Raw genomic sequence first — 18,937 nt, 5'->3', positions numbered from 1 at the left:
TGTCAGAGGAGCTCGTAAGATGCGTGTTGCGTGAAGAGTGTGAGTGTATGGCTGTGGTACAGTTGGGGGCTTGTCTGGACATCGGCGTTATGAGTGAGGCTGGTTTCCTGTGATTCGCGCCCATGGTGGTGGATGGGGCGAGATTTTGCTTTCTGAAATACACTCCTTACTTTAAGCGTATATTTAGTTAAGAAACACAGTCTTAAGTCAACCTGATGTGAACATGTCCGGGGCGGTGGACTCTGCGGCAGGCTCGTGTGCTGCAGGCTGTTGGTGTGTTTCTGTGCTGGCCCTGTGCTGGGCTCCTCGCAGCCGGTGGTTCTGCCCTGACGTGAGCCAGCCGGCTGAGGGAGTTTGCTCAGCTGCCCTGCCCGGCTGCGCTGCTGGTGCGGTTTGTGCTGGAGATCAGACCGAGCCACAGCTTTCTCTCATTTTCCCTCAGCTAAAAGGATGCACACCAAAAATGTGAAAAAAAAAAAAAAGCCTATATAAGAGCTATTCTAGTACTTTTGCAGATTCAGTGTGTATTCTGCTGTATGTAGAAGTATTGTTCACATACTGCTGTAAGTATTTTACACTAAGGTCTGTCTTTCTTTGTCATGGTCTTCTATGTTGCAAAATAATTGGTTACCCTAGAGACAAAAATAAGTCTACGCTTTTATCTTTAGCAAAAAGAATCAATTAAAGAGAATAATACTAGCCAGGGCAGCCTGGTGTGTCTATGCTTCAGTCGAATAGGGAAGTGCAGCTTATTACTTCTTACTGTAGTTAGTTTTACATGCTCATCAAACTTGCTAGCTTGGATTTTGTAACACTGCAGCATTATATGACCCCTGCTTTGATGGTACATACACTAAATTGGAATGATACAGAGAAGACTAATGTATCTTGGTTCAAGGAAGATGCAGACCTATTTGTAGCATTGTAGAGAGAGCTTCTCTGAGCCTGTGGCGCTTTTGAACCCAGGAGCCTTCTCTCATGTGTTGAACTTGATGTTTCCTGTGTCTCACAGGTTGTGTGTGAATGAGCTATTGGCCCAGTTTTGAAAAGCACCTCTGCTTTTGTGCACGTTTGTTTTTAGGACCGCAACTAAAGGTGTGGGTTACAGTACATCTCTTATTTCAGGAGGTCTCTTTCAGGGCAGCACTATCTAGTTTCCTCTCTGATGAGAGAATGGTTATCTACCTTCTTAATTGTCTGAAATATTCAATGTCTGTTGCTAGCTGTGGAGTAGCTTTGATGGTAGTAGCTGGTACTTATAATGGTCACATGCTTTTATTGCTTTATAGTAATAATAAGTGACATTCATATGTTACTTGCGCAGGTGACTATTACATGGTTAAGAAACTCTTAGAGGAAAACAGCTCGGGTGAAATGAACATAAATTGTGTGGACGTGCTTGGACGAAATGCTGTTACCATAACCATTGAAAATGAAAACTTGGACATACTACAGCTTCTTTTGGATTATGGCTGCCAGGTATACAACATATAAGTTGTTGAAAATTTTTGGTGTAGTCATTGATCTGTGTATTTTCTACTCTATATATGTTCTGTGTTAATCTGTCAGAATTTGGAGGGACACAGAATCCGTCTTTATAGGCAGTTCAGTTTTTCCATTTAGTAATTGTGAACGTGTTTTCTTCTCACTAATTTACTTTTCTAGTGGGATTTTACTGTCATGGGAAATGTATTGGTAACATTTTCAGTGATATTAATTTTATTTTAAATGTTATTCCTGGTGCAGAGATAATGTATACATTATCTTCAAGCCTGATAAACAGTATATGAGGGAGCAATAAGTCAGGGTTCATCATATTAAAAAGCGTAGAATTCAGAGATCTCTTTGTGGAGTATAATAACTTTTACAATGTTAGCACAGTTCGAAAAATGCACATTGTATTAGATTATTTTAAGTTAAGGCAAGCATAAGTTTCTGAAGTGCTTTCTTGTTAAATTTGATCTGTGCTTGATGGCAGAGGCAGTTTCATACCAACAATACTTCCTTAACTATGTGCAACATCTCTTCTGCTGCTGGGAGAGATGTAGCTATGATGGCTTAAGTATGTAAGGCAGGGAAAAGTGTCTTTTGTTAGGTTGTTTGATAATGGACAGGGGAAAAAAACAACAATCTTTCCCCTCCCTGGATCTCCTTTTTAGTGGCAATAATAAAAGCTGTGTCTTTTGTTTTTAAAGTAAGAATTTGAATTTTCTAAAGTGAATTAAAAAGAATAATATCAGGGAAAATGAAAAGCTGCTTAGCTCAACTTTAGAGAAGTTTCAGAAGTAGTTACCAGCCCAGAAAAAGAAAAGCTTATGTTCTTATCTTTGACACAGAACTACAAATGTGAGGCTGAAGTATCCCATATGCCTGAGTTGTGTTACACAGGCGCTTGCTTATAACATTTTTAATAACCTGGTCAGCTGTCCCTTAGAACTTGGTTTTTGCAAGTATCCTGCATCATCTTTGCTGGAAAGTAATTTCTGCAATCGGTTCTTCTGCTGCTCGTGCAGTTAAACAAATTGTCAGTAATGCTGTGCTAACTCCTGGAATGACAACCTGAATTTGTATCCTGGGCATGGTGATAATAAAGAACATCTTTTTAGTACCTTAAAAATTAATTCTAAAAATATATATAAAAATAAAAATGCAGTTTGGCTTCAGATTGACTCTTTATGCTGTTTAAGTTACTGCTGTTTTCACATATGACTTGTTTTCTTTCCTTAGTCATCAGATGCACTTTTGGTGGCTATTGACTCGGAAGTGGTGGGAGCTGTTGACATTCTACTTAATCACCGACCAAAAAGATCCTCCAGACCAACCATTGTAGTTGAGTGTTGTTATTCCTTGGGTTTCAGGGGGAGTGAGGGGGGTGTGCTATTGTGTTCTGGGTAACTGTAGTATTTAAAACAATGTTCTTAAATGAAATGCTGCATTTCTAAGGTGGTAGAATCTGGATATTAGGGGTTATTTTTATAGCCTCTTTTGTCATAAAGGATAGAATACATTACTTCGCTTTACCACCTAAGGAATCCCTAGCTTTGTACATGCTAAATGCTAACAGATGCCTGCTTAGTCCAGAAGAGAGAAAAAATAGTGTGGTCATAAATCTTTTATTGTAGACTGTTTGCAAGGTAATTAGCAGCCTTGACCTATAACAGGTGTATTCATGTATTGAAGCTTCTTAGATTTTTAGAGCAAACCTATAGATATAAAATCTTCACCTTGAAATTAATCAGTTGAAACTTACCTCGGCAATGCTGAATTATGAAAAAAACTTAGAAGTTCACAAATAGTGGTGGAGGGAAGGAGGGAAGGAATACGGTGTTGTGTAACGGAGTCTGGTATAGTCAGGATATTTTTTCTGCACTTACATAGTGTATATATACTCACAATAACTTTCTCAAACTAGAGCAAAATACACTTTTTAATAGCATGCATGTAATTGGAGAAGGTAGACACTGAATGGTTTTCTTTATGAATAAATCGGAAGCATTTCTGTATCCATTTTTCTTTTTCCAGTATTTATCTGAGAGGTTTCTGAATGTTATTACAAATTTTTTCCATATATTCATGTTACAAAACATAGGAAAATATCTTGAAGGAGACATTCATTGTTGAACTGTCAAAAAACCCCTTATGTGTAAACACTGTAGTAGAACTGTATGTATGTAATAAATTTAGATGCTGCTTACATTTTATTCCAGAAACTAATGGAACGCATTCAGAACCCAGAGTACTCAACGACCATGGATGTGGCACCTGTCATTTTAGCTGCTCATCGTAACAACTATGAAATTCTCACCATGCTTTTAAAGCAAGATATATCATTACCCAAACCTCATGCTGTAGGCTGTGAATGCACACTCTGTACTGCAAAGAACAAAAAAGATAGTCTACGACATTCCAGGTAAGATTTACCAGCTATAGACTATAATAATAATAATAACAAAAAAATCTTAATTCTCTGATATTTCTTGGGTCAGATTCAGTAGATTTCCTTTTTCTCTTTAAGGTGAGGTTTATTAGTAGATACCTTTAATATATTGTAGCCTTTATTGTGGGAGATGGTAGTTCTCGGGGATGGGTTGTACTTGAAAAGGCTGGTGGGAGGCAGTGGTGCTTTTTTTGTTTTGGTTTTATCCTCTTAGTCACTGTGCCTATTAAGCTAAGTGCCTTTCCTTTCTATCAGTCGCATCACAAACATTCCACTTATCTTTGGCTCGGGAGTGTGGGAACTATGCAAATAAATTTTTTTCTTAAGTTAGTCAATACTTCAAGGTTTTTGAGCCAGAATGAGGAGGTGGATAATTCTGTATCCTCCTCTGAAAGTGTTTATGTAGTATGGACTGATGAATGCAAACTGAAGGCATTTTAAAATTTATTTTTCTGCAGTATTTTTGGAAGTTGAAAGCTTTTTAATGAAGGTTTAAATGAGGAGAGGGATTTACCACTCTTAAAAATATTTTGTCAGGTTAACTTTACAACATATTTGAGGGTTGAATACAGTCTAATATGTGAGAGTTGGGTTGAAGAATTAGAGAGCTCAGAGATCGTAAGTGGACTGCAATTACAATATAGAATTAATTATTACATAATTTCTCCAGTATATATACAAATTCTGAAAAAATAAGGGAAGTGAAAGGATAATTGTTATGGGTATTCCGCCACTACAGGCCACATTCTGGTACCTGCGATGGTAACATCCATCTGATATCCCATGTCATTAACTTCACTATGAGTAAAGGTGTCAAGGTATCTCAAGCAAACAAACAACAGAAACATTTCAGATAACAGCTCTTAGTTTAAACTAGAATAACAGAAGGATAACAGACTTTGTTTCAGTGCTCACGGGTCACTAGTTTGCAAGAAGAAAACATTCCTTCAGATGCTTTCCCTGAATTTATTTTTTTCTATTGCGCATTAAATCTCACCACTGTTTTTAATTTAGTTTATTAAAATTGAAGATTGCCTTAAATGCTTTACTTCCCTCTCTTATTTCTTCTTGACGAGCCATGAGAGCTATTGTATAACACTTAAAATGCCAACGTTTTACCAATATTGTTACCTTAACTGATGGCCTTCTGCTGATGTACTGATAATAGTTGAAGTAATGAGGGAAAGAAGAGAGAACGAGTTTAGCCAGTTTTTGGTACTTAGAATAATAGGAATTCTGAGTATGTGAAGGACAACATCTTCCATGACGTATCAGATTTAATGCTTATAGTGTCTGATTTTAAGAAACCCAATTGCTTCATCTTTCAGCTGTTTTATGCAAACTTTTGGAATAGGTCTTGATTTGAAACTGCTAATCGAATGAAACATCTTCATTTTGCTTGCTATTCTTTTGTCACAGGTTTCGTCTTGACATTTACCGGTGTTTGGCCAGTCCTGCTTTAATAATGTTAACAGAGGAGGATCCGATCCTGCGAGCTTTTGAACTTAGCGCAGACTTGAAAGAATTAAGCCTTGTGGAGGTTGAATTCAGGTAGGAGTTGAAAACACAAACCAAATTAATTAGAAAAGGTTTGTAGTTTTTTTTTTTATTGGACTTTTTAACTGATAAGTAGACATAATAACAAGTTATATAATGTATGCCTCATTAGCAGTCATTTTGACAGTTTAATTACTTTAAATCCTTTTAGGTGTAGACAGTTGAATGTGTGTAGTTGCACCAACTGTGGAAAAATAAATAGAAATTATGCTAAAGGCTGACTGATTTCAAGATCACAACCTAATAATCATATCAATATCTCATTAGTACTCTGCACGTTGGGGTTTTTTTTTCCCTGCATCAGGGCAGAAGTATACAACACTTTGTTTCTACTGACCTGAGTCATGTTGGGAGTTGTGTTGGGTATTGTTTCTTAATTTTGCTCCTTATCTTATAAGACTCCAAACAACGTGTGTGTATGTGTGTGTGTGGATATATATATATATATAAAATTAATGTCTGCATGGAAGATTTCGTGCTGAAAATGACCTATTTAATGAAGAAATGCTCAGTATTATTTTATGTTTAAACTATGCAGTTTTTTGCCATTTTGAAACTTACCAGCACCAAACCATGTATTTTTTTTCTGAGAACATGAATGCAAATGTTTGTATGGGGTAAAATTCGACTTTCCTAAACAACATAGGAATTTTCTGGTTTCATAGGTGATTGTCTTTCTTAATAGGAGTTCAACTGTTGCATTTTTATGATACAGCTTGGCACTGAAATGCCAAGTGTGCCAGGTGAGACAAGCAAAGAGTATGGTTTATTTTCTTGTGTTTATTATATTAATAAATAGTATATAGTTAATGGACTTTAATTTTCAGATGACAGGAATAAAGCAAAACCTCAAACTACTTCCCTTCCAAGTGGAAAGTCCAAATGATGAATTAACAGTGTCATATTTTGTGACTACTACACTTTCTCATATCCTGGAAATAATTCTAAGCTTTAACTCTTTATATGGAACTTATAAGAATTTCTGTTTCTGTTTCTCGACAGACTTTTTCTCTGTCTAGTGAAGGTGCAAACTCAGCTGAAGTGTAATTGTCATGTTACATGGTAAAAACCTACTTGGAGTTGTCTTCAGAATGCTTGGATCTTGGCATATGACTGTTGGGGGTTTTTTTAAATTTGTCTTGGCACAATATACAATCCCAAATAAAATTGAATAGTCAGTGATTTAATGGAAAATGTGTGCAGTGTGTAGTATGTACTGTTTCTGTGTCTTTCAGAAATGATTATGAGGAGCTAGCTCAACAGTGCAAAACCTTTGCTAAAGATTTGCTTGCACAAGCACGGAATTCACGGGAGCTGGAAGTTATTCTGAATCACACGTCTAGTGATGAACATGTAGATAAGCGAGGATTGTTGGAAGAAAGGATGAACTTAAGTCGCTTGAAACTTGCAATCAAGTATAATCAAAAAGAGGTTTGTCTTTGCAGTAATTTGATAGGCTTTCCATATCATATTTTGCTAGTAATTCATTTAATTTATTGTTCTGCCTCTAGACGTAGAAGTGGAAATAAATTTGCAAGAGTTACAGAAGAGATGGTAATACACAGAACATCTGCATGTGAAACAGGGAAGTGGTATTGCAAGATACTGAGTATATTTCTTCAGTATTCACTGTGGAGAAGAATGTAATATTTTCTGTATTGGAGGAAAGACTACTGCTCTCTGGCAAACAGCTCTGGTAGTGGTAGTTATTTGCTCAGATCCTCATTAAATCCTTGCCTAGGGGAGCATGGATCCTTAGGTGCCATCCATGATCTATCATCTTCTCATTTGTCACTAGCTGTTCAGCTCTGGCTCAAGCCTCATCTGTGCTGTTCAGTAATTATGTTAGACCTAGGCTGGGGTAACTGAATAGCGCCTCAGTTCCAGAATAGTAGCACCTTTTTATGCCATCAGTATGGAACTTATTTCATGCATTGTTGTCTTTATCCCTTGACAATCTATAACTCTAGTTTTGCTGTACTAGAAGGCAGATGGGTATTTGTGGGATTCTGGTACAAGAACCGGGGACAGAGAGTAAGTTTCCTTTCCATGCAAAATTCATTTTCAAGTAGCATTTGCAGAAGGCATTATAATTCTGTCTGTTCTATGTATCTAAGCTTAAACTGTTTGTGAAACTGTTAAAATACATACTATTTAAAACTCAAAAGCCATAGTTATAGAATGTCCTAGAACCAGCATTACACATTTCTGGCATGCGTTAAACAAGCGTACTGAAGTATTTCAGATGTTCTTTTGGTTTTGAGCATAGCTTGTTTTTGCCACAGTGGGTGGAGAATAACATTTTTTATATGGTGTCTTTGCAGAATATGTTTTATTCCTGGCAAGTTTAGAGACAGTTTTTTATGATGCTTTCTAAAATATGGTGATAATATCAAGGTTCTTTGTGTTGATATTTTTTAAATTAATGATAAACCGTCCTCTAGTGAAATATATTATTTTGTGGCTCCATGCAAAGCAGCACCTGAAATTTGAAACTACATTTGCATAATCTACATAACCAAAATGGTCTTGTTTTGAGGGACTGATGCAACATAGCTTACTCTGATTTAAAATTAACCCCGCTGAATAGAGCCATAATGATTTTAAGAGCTGATATGCATAGAACTGCTTGGCCACTGTAGTCCTCATCTTAGAAGGTGTTGTGTTTTACAGTGTGGATAGTATTTTGCAATAACAGTATCTTACTCTTCAGATAAGATCACTGTATTTTATAATAACAGACAATGAAGCTGTCTGAGGTATGATGTTACTTACATGCTAGATTTCTAAATAATTAGAAATCAAAACTCTTTACCTGAAATCTTTACCTGAAAATCATTAAAAGTCTAGTATGTATACTTCATGTTAAGTTGCTGGCTTTAGAGGGAAATTGAAATTATGGATGTTGGTAATCATAAATGGTCCATACCACTTTTGTTCTCTTATAATTATTTCAACTTAATATTCTTGCCTTTTCCTGTTCATTAGTAGCTACATATAGTTTGAAAATTAATTTTAATAATGTAAATTAGTAATTTGTATTAAGAAACCTGAGACTGATTTCTTGTTTCTTTTCTTTTTTCTTTTTTTTTTTTCTTCCCTCCCCCAGTTTGTTGCTCAGTCTAATTGCCAGCAGTTTCTAAACACTGTATGGTTTGGACAGATGGCAGGCTATCGACGCAAGCACACATGCAAGAAAATTTTAACTGTTTTGATGGTTGGCATTTTCTGGCCAGTTCTGTCCCTATGTTACTTGTTAGCCCCTAAATCTCGAGTAGGTCGAATAATTCACACTCCTTTTATGAAGTTTATTATTCATGGAGCTTCGTATTTCACATTTCTGTTGTTACTTAATTTGTACTCCCTTGTCTACAATGAGAATAAGAAGAATACAATGGGACCAGCCCTTGAGAGAATAGACTATCTTCTGATAATATGGCTCATTGGTAGGTATGATTTGAGTAGATTGGATGACAATTGCTGATGTTGATTGAACAGTAATGATTTGTACTATGTTCTTATGAAATTAACATGTTATTCATTGCCTGACTGAGGTTTACTCTTTGGAGTTACAGGGGGAAAAAAACCCCTGTAAATTTACTTGATTACTTCTTTCTCTCTGCTAAAATGTGATTCACTAAACCCAGTCAAAAATGCTTCGGTTGTAAAAGAGTATGTATTCAGTGCAATGGCTTGACTTCCCTGGCTTTTTTTTCCTGCAGGAATGGTGTGGTCAGATGTTAAAAGACTCTGGTATGATGGTTTAGAAGACTTTTTAGAAGAATCCCGTAATCAGCTTAGTTTTGTCATGAATTCCCTGTATTTGGCAACTTTTGCTCTCAAAGTAGTTGCCCATAACAAGGTGAGCACCTGTCTTCATAGATCCAAAGCTCTTCTGGGACTGACTCAGCAAATACAATTTTAGCACATCGCTGCAAATTATGTGAAGATATGTTACACGTGGTATGTTGTTAGAAGTAGGATGTTGTAGTTAAGTGTTCTATGTGGTATAGGCCGTGTCGTTGTCTGCAGTCTTGTTGTACCTTGGGCTTGAAAGAGAAGTTGATGATGCAAATCGGAGTTAGAAGATGCATCAAGACATCTCCAAGTACTCCGGGACCCCAAACTCAGCTACTGTCTTCTTTGTAAGAACTGTCTGGTCTTCCAAATGGCTTGATTTTCGTTTGTGAAAATCTCCCCATACAGCTCATCTGATTTGGCATTGAGTTCACCTAATTCCATAGATCAGTACTACACAGAAAGCCAATAATAATCTCTGTGTTTGGATTGCCTAATGCTTTTTTTGTTACAGAAGATTTTATTTAGCTTTTGGTTACACATGCTCAAATGTCATAGGTGGTTGGGGGGGGTAATTGTTTTTGGTTTGGTGGGGGTTTTTTGGTGGGTGGGGTTGTTTTTGAGGGTTTTTTTGTAGTAAGGAAAAAGGCCCAAGACAATAAGAGGAGCCTTGTCTTTTCTCTGTGAAGAGCCATCTGGATTTGATTGAATAGATGAGTTTTGAAAATGATCACTCCCATTCTCTTGCATGTGTTGTTAGTCGCCCAGCTTCTGGCAAGCTGCCAGACCAATTGAATATTAATATTTTAGTAAAACTCAAGCCAGTACAGTAGTGCCATTATGTTGTATAGCAAACTGTGAGTTGACAGCTGTCTGGCAGTTGACTTGGTGTTTGTCTCATTTCCCTATCCTTGCATTGATTCAGAGGCTGGTAATCATTTGGAAAGGAAAGCTCCATTTCTTGGAAGAAATAGAGAATGCCATGCGGGGCTGCCTTCCCAGCCATTTGCTTTGCAACCAGCACGTGTCTGTAGTAGTATTTCCTTTGCTGAGATAAGAGCCCTTTGCTGCTAATTGAAGTTGTAACCTTTCTGAAGACATAGGACTGCTGTGCTATGTAACAGGCACATGATGGCTCTTTTCCACTTTTATATGGTAAAATTTATAGTTTATAAATTATTTAGAAAACTAAATAAAAATCTCTTAGGTTCACATTATTGGCACTGAAGCTGTAAGAAAAAAGAAGAGCAGAAGGATTTGTACACATGCAATAGCAACGTATAAAAACATGTTTATCCCTGTTTCTTGACATCTTTGTGCAGCACACTTTCAGGCAGGGTATTCTAAAGCAGCTTTGAGTTCCTTAGTTTTTGAATGTCCATTTTGAGACAGCAGAAGCTCGTAATATAAATGCTGCATGTAGGGATCTGTGGATATTCCGTGAATAGTTGAATACTACCTAGTGGATATACTTTAAGGGGCTGTTTACAGCAACAGTTTACTTCTGACTTCCATTCTCTGTAGTCGTTCATAAAATCCATTGAAGGAACCCTAGGTTCTAAGTCTTTCTAAATCTTTCTAGAACTGGTTAAGACCAGCTGTCACCACGTTGCAATTGCATGTGTACATTAGTTTTCTTCGCAGCATTTTAATGTTGTTTTTGACTGAGGCCTCTTATGCTAGACATTGCACAGGTTTATGAAGTACACAACTCCCTGTTTCAACAAATTGTGCAAAACAGACTAGAAAGGAGAGTAGAACAGAGGAATAAATGGTTTGCTAAGCAAGTGAGTGGCAGAGTTAGGTGTTGAATTTAAACTGTCTGATTACTGGTTCCCTCTGGAATGGCTTTTAAAATGCTTTTGGCTAAAAGGAGTGAGATACGTGAAAGAGCTAATCCATCTATGAATCACGTGTGTTAATTTTTTTTATGCTATTGCCTGTTTTGGAGGCAGAAGTAGGGAGTGGTGCATGGGTGCATCTCTGTATTTATAATGTCAGTGATTTCTCTTTGTCCTTTTTATATTGCAGTTTCATGATTATGCTGAAAGGAAGGACTGGGATGCATTCCATCCTACCCTAGTGGCAGAAGGTCTTTTTGCTTTTGCTAATGTTCTTAGTTATCTGCGTCTCTTCTTTATGTACACAACCAGCTCGATTCTGGGACCACTCCAGGTGAATATCATTAGTGCTTGAGAAAATACTAAACTTGATCTTAATTTGATTTGAAGACTCTTATTGAAAAGAGAAAAGAAATTAAAGTAAGAAAGTCAGAAAGTAAAAAGTAGAAGTGATGATGCATTGAATTTTGGTTATTTAATCTCTCATGTAAAACATACTGATTTAAATGGAAGAAGGTAAGAAAAGGAATGGACGACCCCATGTAGTTCACTTTTTTAATTATATGTTACTTTTTTTTATGTTAAATGTACCTATACTGTCGTTTTGTTTTCATCTTTTGTTAGCTTAACATATTGCGTGTCTGCAGTTTGAAAACTGTAAAGATCAGGTTCTTCTGTAAAGTTCTGTGCAAATTATCATCCCCACTTATCTCTAAAAGATAGATAAATGAGATGTGTAGTAAGAAAGAGGAATTAAAAGCCTTTCAGTTAGATCACAGATATAAACAGAAATTGCATGTTGATTGGAATTGTACAAATTGCTTTGGTTTGAAAAATAGAAATCTCTCCAGAGTATTGAAATAGTCATCTATTTATAGCCAGTTATAAGAAGGGAGAACAGGTGGCTTCATACTTGGAATTTGCTGGAGCCTTCCCAGAAGTAATAATGACAGTAAAAACCACATTTTACTTACGTAATTAATTTAATTCAGTCATCCGGAGGTGGCGGGGGGTAGCATTAACAGTCTTGTGTTGGGACGCTGGAACAGTAGAGGTCACAACAGTTTCTAAGCTAAATTCAAAGTTTTCACTTAAAGTTGGGATTTAACCTGGTTTTGTGCAAAGAATTTAATTTTCTTCTCGTGATTTGAGAGCAGACATGAAGTTTTCTACAGAGTTTATGCCAAGTAGTATTTTTTTTTTTTTAGTTGGTTTCTTTTTTTTTTAAGCACAGAGCCTCTTATCTTAGTCTTGGTGATATTCATTGTGATAAATTTCAGATAAATTGGGTGGACCTGAGGGTACAATATGACACTGTACAGAAGGTCTGGTACCTTTGGGTGCAGGGGAGGGAACCTGGGATATTAGTAAGACATCACATTTAGGATGCAGTTACTTCTCTAATCCTTTTTAGATTAAAAGGAGGAAGAAAGCTTCCTTCTAAAAAATAAATACTGAGTGAAAGTCACCTCTTGTTCCACTAACAACATTTTTTTTCCTTTCTGTGGTTTTTCTGTTCAGCGTGAGTCCTCAGCACTGACTGATTTTTGTTACTTTGACAGTGAAAAGCCCTTACAAACTAAAGCACCTGTTATTAAAAGCATAGCTTACTGAAAAAAGCTTTGCATAGGTATTATACTTCCAGCTTCTCTGGCCTTGCTTCCTGGGAGATTTATAACAAGAGATCAGATCAGTTAAGTCATTGCTTTCTTGTACTGATGACTTTTTTTCATTCCCCCCACCCTGCCAATAGCAATAGGATTTAGTTAATACAGATGGTTGTCAACATTGTCACTGGGTTTGCATGCGTCTGTTGAATGAAAAGATGCTTGGAATAAATAGGGTAGTCATCCGGTGATTATGCTGATGGAATTTGTCCTAATAGGTCAAATGAATGCTTTGTCCTCTCTTCTAATGAACAGAACTAGCTTTAAGAGCTTACGGCAAGAGGATGATCTGAAAGGATCCTGGAAGAAACATTATCTCTAAGCATAAAGGCAGAAAAAAATATTTGTGAGCAGCATTTTTTTTTAACTCTTGCTCTGCAACTAGAGCTACACTAAAGGAGATTCTGAAGTAAATAATTTTAGCTCAGATCGCTAGGTCCTGTATCAGGGGTTTAGGATCTAGCTGAAAACCTCCAGCTTGCAAGTTCAGTGCATTTTAATGAGTCGGGAGTACTTAATCTTGCTGCACAAGTAATTATCTTTTAGAATATTTGTGTTATGTACAGAATAGTCCTTCTTTGAAAAGAAAAATAATCGCTTGTTAAGTTGGTCTTTTTAAAATCATCATTAAAAGTGCTTTAAAAAGAATGTTCATAGTTCTTGTAACCGGTTTAATATTGGAAGGTGCCTGTTTCTCCTCTCAGGGTTTTGTTTGTTTGTTTTAATTCGTGCACTTTTCTCTCTAGCTGAAACTATGTTGCTATTAATTATTTTCCTATTTTTTCTTTTATACATTTTTAAAATGGAAATGTACTTGCACATTTTGAAAAAACTACTATGTCTTGATGTTGCAGTAGGCATTAGGCTTGTTACACAAATCGATTGAACACTGATGTCTCTCCACATTTTAAAAGACATTCACTGTTTAATGTGCATATTTATGTACTAGATCTTTCATGAGTTTTTTATTAGGAGGCTGTGTTATGAAATTTTCCAAGTAAATAAAAACAGTCAACAGTCACCCCATTCAGTGGCACACTGAAGCTTATGTTATTACTGTTGGCCAGTACAGCTTGTGCAACAGCTCTTACAGTATTTTCTGAAAGTAGGTCACAAAGTTCAAACGGCGGTAATCAAATATGGTGTGGAAACCCAACAGTGTGTGGGGGGAAGGCAGCTACTATGTCCTCTTGGCTATTAGTCTAATTTTTAAGCATTCAGTTACGTAATGATCAATAAAACCAGTCTTAATACAGATTTGTAAGTTAGCTGTGTGGTGGGTTTTTATTCTTAACAGAAGATAGAATAATATTCCCCTAGATTAGATCATTGGATTGCAAATGCTTAGAAATTCTAAATACTTGTCAAGGAATATAGCATGGGTATATGAAGAAAGCAATTGGTATTTGCGCTGTGTCATTGCACTCTATTCCGAACAAAATAGTTTGTGAGGGTTTGTACCTTCCTGTTTCATCTCCTTTGTTTCTCTCTTGCCTGTTACCATGTGTCAGTTAAAGGGTGAATGGTTGTTTGTTGTTTTTCTTTAAAAGGATAGACATGATGAAATAGTATGATGGGGATGACATTCATCCTCTGACCAAACAATATCATTACTGTATAGCTCTCCCTACAGTTGCAGATTCTCCATGTCTGCGGCAAACTGTTCAAAGAATCGGAGAGACACTGCTGTGCAACAGGGGTACTCAGGGAGTTTTCAGCAGCATGGGAGGCAGCAGGAGCTGGCACTTCATCTCCCAGTAAACTTGAACTCACAAAACCTGACCAATGACACAATTCTGGACTATGATTTGGTACAGATTGTGATTCATATAGGATTAGGCTTTCCACATGCTCAGTTACATAGAGGATTAGATTTACCTGACCCCATTTTGTATATTTACATTCTTTATAGTAGTGTATTGTTCTCTGAAGAAGCTTATAGGAAGAGTAATTTAAATGCTGTGAACAGTTTATGCTGTGTCTGTGTAAAAATTTTTGCTTATGACAAAAGCAAGGCAAGATCTTCTCTGCGTTGTAAAAATGCACAAGCTTTTTCATTTAAAAAATGATGCTGTATTTATATTCTTGCAAGCTCCTGTATAGGATATTTCAAAATGGAAACTAATCATCTGAATTTAGTGTCATATCTTCTGTACTGTACACCTTTCATTTTTTATGTGCTCGCACATCTACACTTGGTGTGTATTCAAAATCTTAGATAAAACATACAGTGAATTAATTCTGTGTTCTGCAGATCGGTTTTGGTATACTACTTTTTGATTTGTGATAGATTATGATTCCAAATGTTTTGATTAATTCAGGGTCCTTATTATGTGTTTTCTTAACTCTCTATGATGGTATTTATGTTCAAATGCATTTAATTTACCGCTTTACCTACTGACTTGTGAGTTCCTTATTACCATTGGTATTACAAATAAAGAATAAGGTGTACATACTATTGCTTATGGTTATTTGAAAGATATGAGCTTATCAGGTGATGTTAAAACTACTTACATATTCTTTTAACATCCAAAGATTTTCACTGAAAAATGGTATAAGGGTACCTCCTGATTTGGAGGTTTATTCAGCATCTTAAATTTTAAGTTAAACGTTTAAAATAGAAATAGATTTGTTTTTCATTATTAGAGGCTGAAGGGGGGAATGCAAACAAAAATAACTACGTTTTACTAAAATTATAAATCTATTTCACAGATTTCAATGGGGCAGATGCTACAAGATTTTGGAAAATTTCTGGGCATGTTTCTTCTTGTCTTGTTCTCATTCACAATTGGATTGACACAACTTTATGATAAAGGATTTACTGTAAATGAAGAAAAGGACTGTGCGGGGATTTTCTGTGAACAACAGAGCAATGACACATTCCATTCGTGAGTTTGTTATCTATGAAATAGCTGTATTATTTTAACCCTTAATTCCTATCAATTAAACAAAAACTGGAATTTTTCACTGAACTTGAATTTACATTAAGTAAACTCACTTCTGGTGTTTGCTTTACCTAACCAGAATTTTTTGTCTTGTTTTTATAGGTTTATTGGCACATGTTTTGCGCTGTTCTGGTATATATTCTCCCTGGCACATGTAGCAATCTTTGTGACACGTTTTAGCTATGGTGAAGAATTACAGTCTTTTGTGGGTGCTGTTATTGTTGGTACCTACAATGTGGTGGTTGTGATAGTATTAACTAAGCTCCTTGTGGCAATGCTCCATAAAAGTTTTCAGCTGATAGCAGTAAGTGGTTTCTGATTAATTACCGATAATTGGTAGCTTTATATTTTAATTTTATGCAAATTTCTTCCTATGATGTGTTGACTAATCTACACACCTCCATGGATGAGCTCTGTCTCTGTGCTCACAAGGGCTATCTTTGCTTCAGATATGAACTTTTTATTTACTTTGATCCAAATAAAATGGGTACTCTGCATGTTGAACACATGCTAGGCTTTGGCCCTCAGGGAATTGAACACTTTCTTGATACAATGGTTGTAAAAGTCAAGATGCCATTCTTGATAAGACATGGTGCTTGGGCATTTGATAGGGGGTTTATACCTTCATAGCTGAATTTTGTATTTACACTAAATTATATAGTGAATATTAATTATTTAATATTAGTATATTAAAACAAATTTATTAAAATAGTATATAATCAGTACGTTAAAATACTATATAGTCAGAGTTAAATAAGGGTCAGTTTTTAGGGTATGAGAAAATCTTGCAAAATAGCCTGTTAATATTTCTGCTTCTGATCTCTGTTAATGTTTTTGATGCTTTAGAATCACGAAGATAAGGAATGGAAGTTTGCTCGTGCCAAGCTTTGGCTTAGCTACTTTGACGACAAATGCACGCTACCTCCACCTTTCAATGTTATTCCCTCTCCCAAGACTATCTGTTATCTTTTCAACAGTCTCAGTAAATGGATCTGCTCTCATACATCAAGTGGCAAAGTGAAACGTCAGAACAGCTTAAAGGTAAGAAATTGTTGGGAAAGCTGTAGCCTCTGAAGCTGGAAAGGTGCTGCTTGCTAAAATGAATCAGCAAATTGCTGTATGAAGCTACCTGTCACGTGGTGAGTGCTACTAAGATAAATAGGAACCATAGAATAATGTGTGTTGCACCCAAAAATATAAAGAAATAGATGTTACGTTTTTCTACTTAAGTAAGATTCTATTAAATTTCAGTTTTGGGAATCCCAACCCCCAATTCCCTCAGAAATAGTCTGGAAAAAATGCTTTGATTGATTGAAAACTCATAGAAACCTCAAAGAAGGATATGCTAATCTTGAAAATTGTGAGGTTAGAGTATTCTTTAGGGAAAGTAATTGGTTTTAAACTTATTACCGAAGTGTCAAAATAAATAACCAAAAAAGGATCACCAAAGCCTCTCATTTTTGGGGGGAGGGATATTTTGTTGTTGCTGTTGTTAAATAAACATTTTTATTGTACCCTGTAATTTTGCATACTAATTTTGCATCTTTTTGCTGACAAAAATAGCATTAAATAAACTCAATTCAAAGACTTTATGGAATGTGCACTGAGAACTATTCAGGATTGTGGAACTCTTAATTGCTCATAGGATGATTACCAAGCCAGGTAGTATTAAAAAGTTCAGTTTTGCTGGTACAGCAGATGATAATTTAATTTAAATTTGCTGGCAATTTACATGCATTGTATGTTTGTGCACATCAGGATGTATCAATAAAATAGCTTTGTTATTTTGTTCATATTTATTCTCTGTGGAATTGTATACAGGCTTCAGGGCTCAAAAATTGCTTTTCCATAGTAAGTGTGTAATGTTTGTTTAAAGGAATGGAGAAATCTGAAGCAAAAGAGAGATGAGAATTATCAAAAGGTGATGTGTTGCTTAGTCCACCGTTACTTGACTTCCATGAGACAGAAGATGCAAAGCACAGATCAGGCAACTGTGGAAAACCTAAATGAACTGCGGCAAGACTTGTCAAAATTCCGAAATGAAATGAGAGACCTGCTTGGCTTCCGAACTTCTAAATATGCTATGTTTTATCCAAGAAACTAAGGCCTAACTTTTAAATTAAAAGCGTGTCCTTTTAGATACCTATAGGTGAAAGCGTTGACCTAGTTCTGTTGTCAGAGCAAATAGAAGATGATTGCACAATAATACATTTCAAAATGCATTTGCATGAGTTGCAGCTACATGCGGAAGTGGTGGAAATAAATGCAAAACCTGATACAGTAATTTTCCTAAGCTCTTAATCTTAGTGTGCATGTAAAATTTGTACATAGGAATTTTTTTAGTGTTCCTCAGACTGTGGCTGTCAGGTGTCATAGCTTCATAACTAGCACAATGTATTTATTCTATTTTTGCTGTTGGTTTCTTTTTGATACTTGTTTTTCAAGTTGTGGGAGAAGATAGGCTTTTTAAAACAAAAATCCGGCCTATGTTTATTTTTAATATAAAAGTCAGATAAAGAATAATAGAAAATTTCCAGCACAGTTGGAAATCATGTTTGACTGTAGGTTACAGTGCATGAGAAGACTGTATGGCTCTGAAAAAGGCAGTTCTAGTGCCAAGTTTTTTATGTTAACATTGACTGTATACTAACATTTATAGAATACAGAAAATCAGATCATCAGGACTCTTCCCTTTTGTGGGAACATTGAAATTTTGAACGCAAAATAGATCAACCATTTCTTGAATGTTTATGGTTATAAGTAAGACAATCAATTCCTGCTTGGATTTTTCAGCAGTGCCTCAAAAGTTTGTTGTACTATAAGTGTTAAGATTGGGAACAAAACTTAAAACTAACCTGTGAACTTTTTTATGTCTAATATCTTGGGGTTTTGGAATCTGGATGATAAATTATTTGAATTATTAAAACCTGTGATTTAACAGCAATGTGGAGCACATGAGTGCTATTGTTTGCAGTGCTGAACAATTCCTGTGAAACACTGTACACTTCTGTGAGAACATACCTTGTATCTGCTCATTGGACTGATGTAGTTTAGAAGGGCCTGCTGTAGACAGGTTTTGCATATCCTACTTTTAAACTTGTCTCTTTTTTCCTTTTTTTTTAACCACAATTGTTGCCAAGCTAAACATTTTATTGTTTCAGAAATACTATTTTTTGTGAAAACGTGATTTGA

At 36.0% G+C, this 18,937-nt stretch overlaps 1 protein-coding gene across 1 annotated transcript; it reads left to right on the top strand.

The window, feature by feature from the left end:
- Positions 1–223: 223 nt before the first annotated feature.
- Positions 224–18,306, top strand: TRPC1 (transient receptor potential cation channel, subfamily C, member 1). The gene is made up of 13 exons (XM_010083192.1): positions 224–386; positions 1,325–1,479; positions 2,728–2,826; positions 3,708–3,910; positions 5,357–5,488; positions 6,730–6,925; positions 8,604–8,940; positions 9,217–9,356; positions 11,324–11,467; positions 15,513–15,688; positions 15,848–16,049; positions 16,592–16,786; positions 17,622–18,306. The coding sequence occupies exons 1-13, from the start codon at positions 224–226 to the stop codon at positions 17,847–17,849; spliced, it is 2,370 nt and encodes a 789-aa protein (XP_010081494.1). The 3' UTR covers positions 17,850–18,306.
- Positions 18,307–18,937: the final 631 nt, after the last annotated feature.

This window comes from Pterocles gutturalis, unplaced genomic scaffold (assembly GCF_000699245.1).
Source record: "Pterocles gutturalis isolate BGI_N339 unplaced genomic scaffold, ASM69924v1 scaffold24155, whole genome shotgun sequence".
NCBI classification, from domain to species: Eukaryota; Metazoa; Chordata; class Aves; order Pterocliformes; family Pteroclidae; genus Pterocles; species Pterocles gutturalis.
Note: the sequence above shows the minus strand (reverse complement) of the source record. Positions and strands in the feature narration are given on the sequence as shown.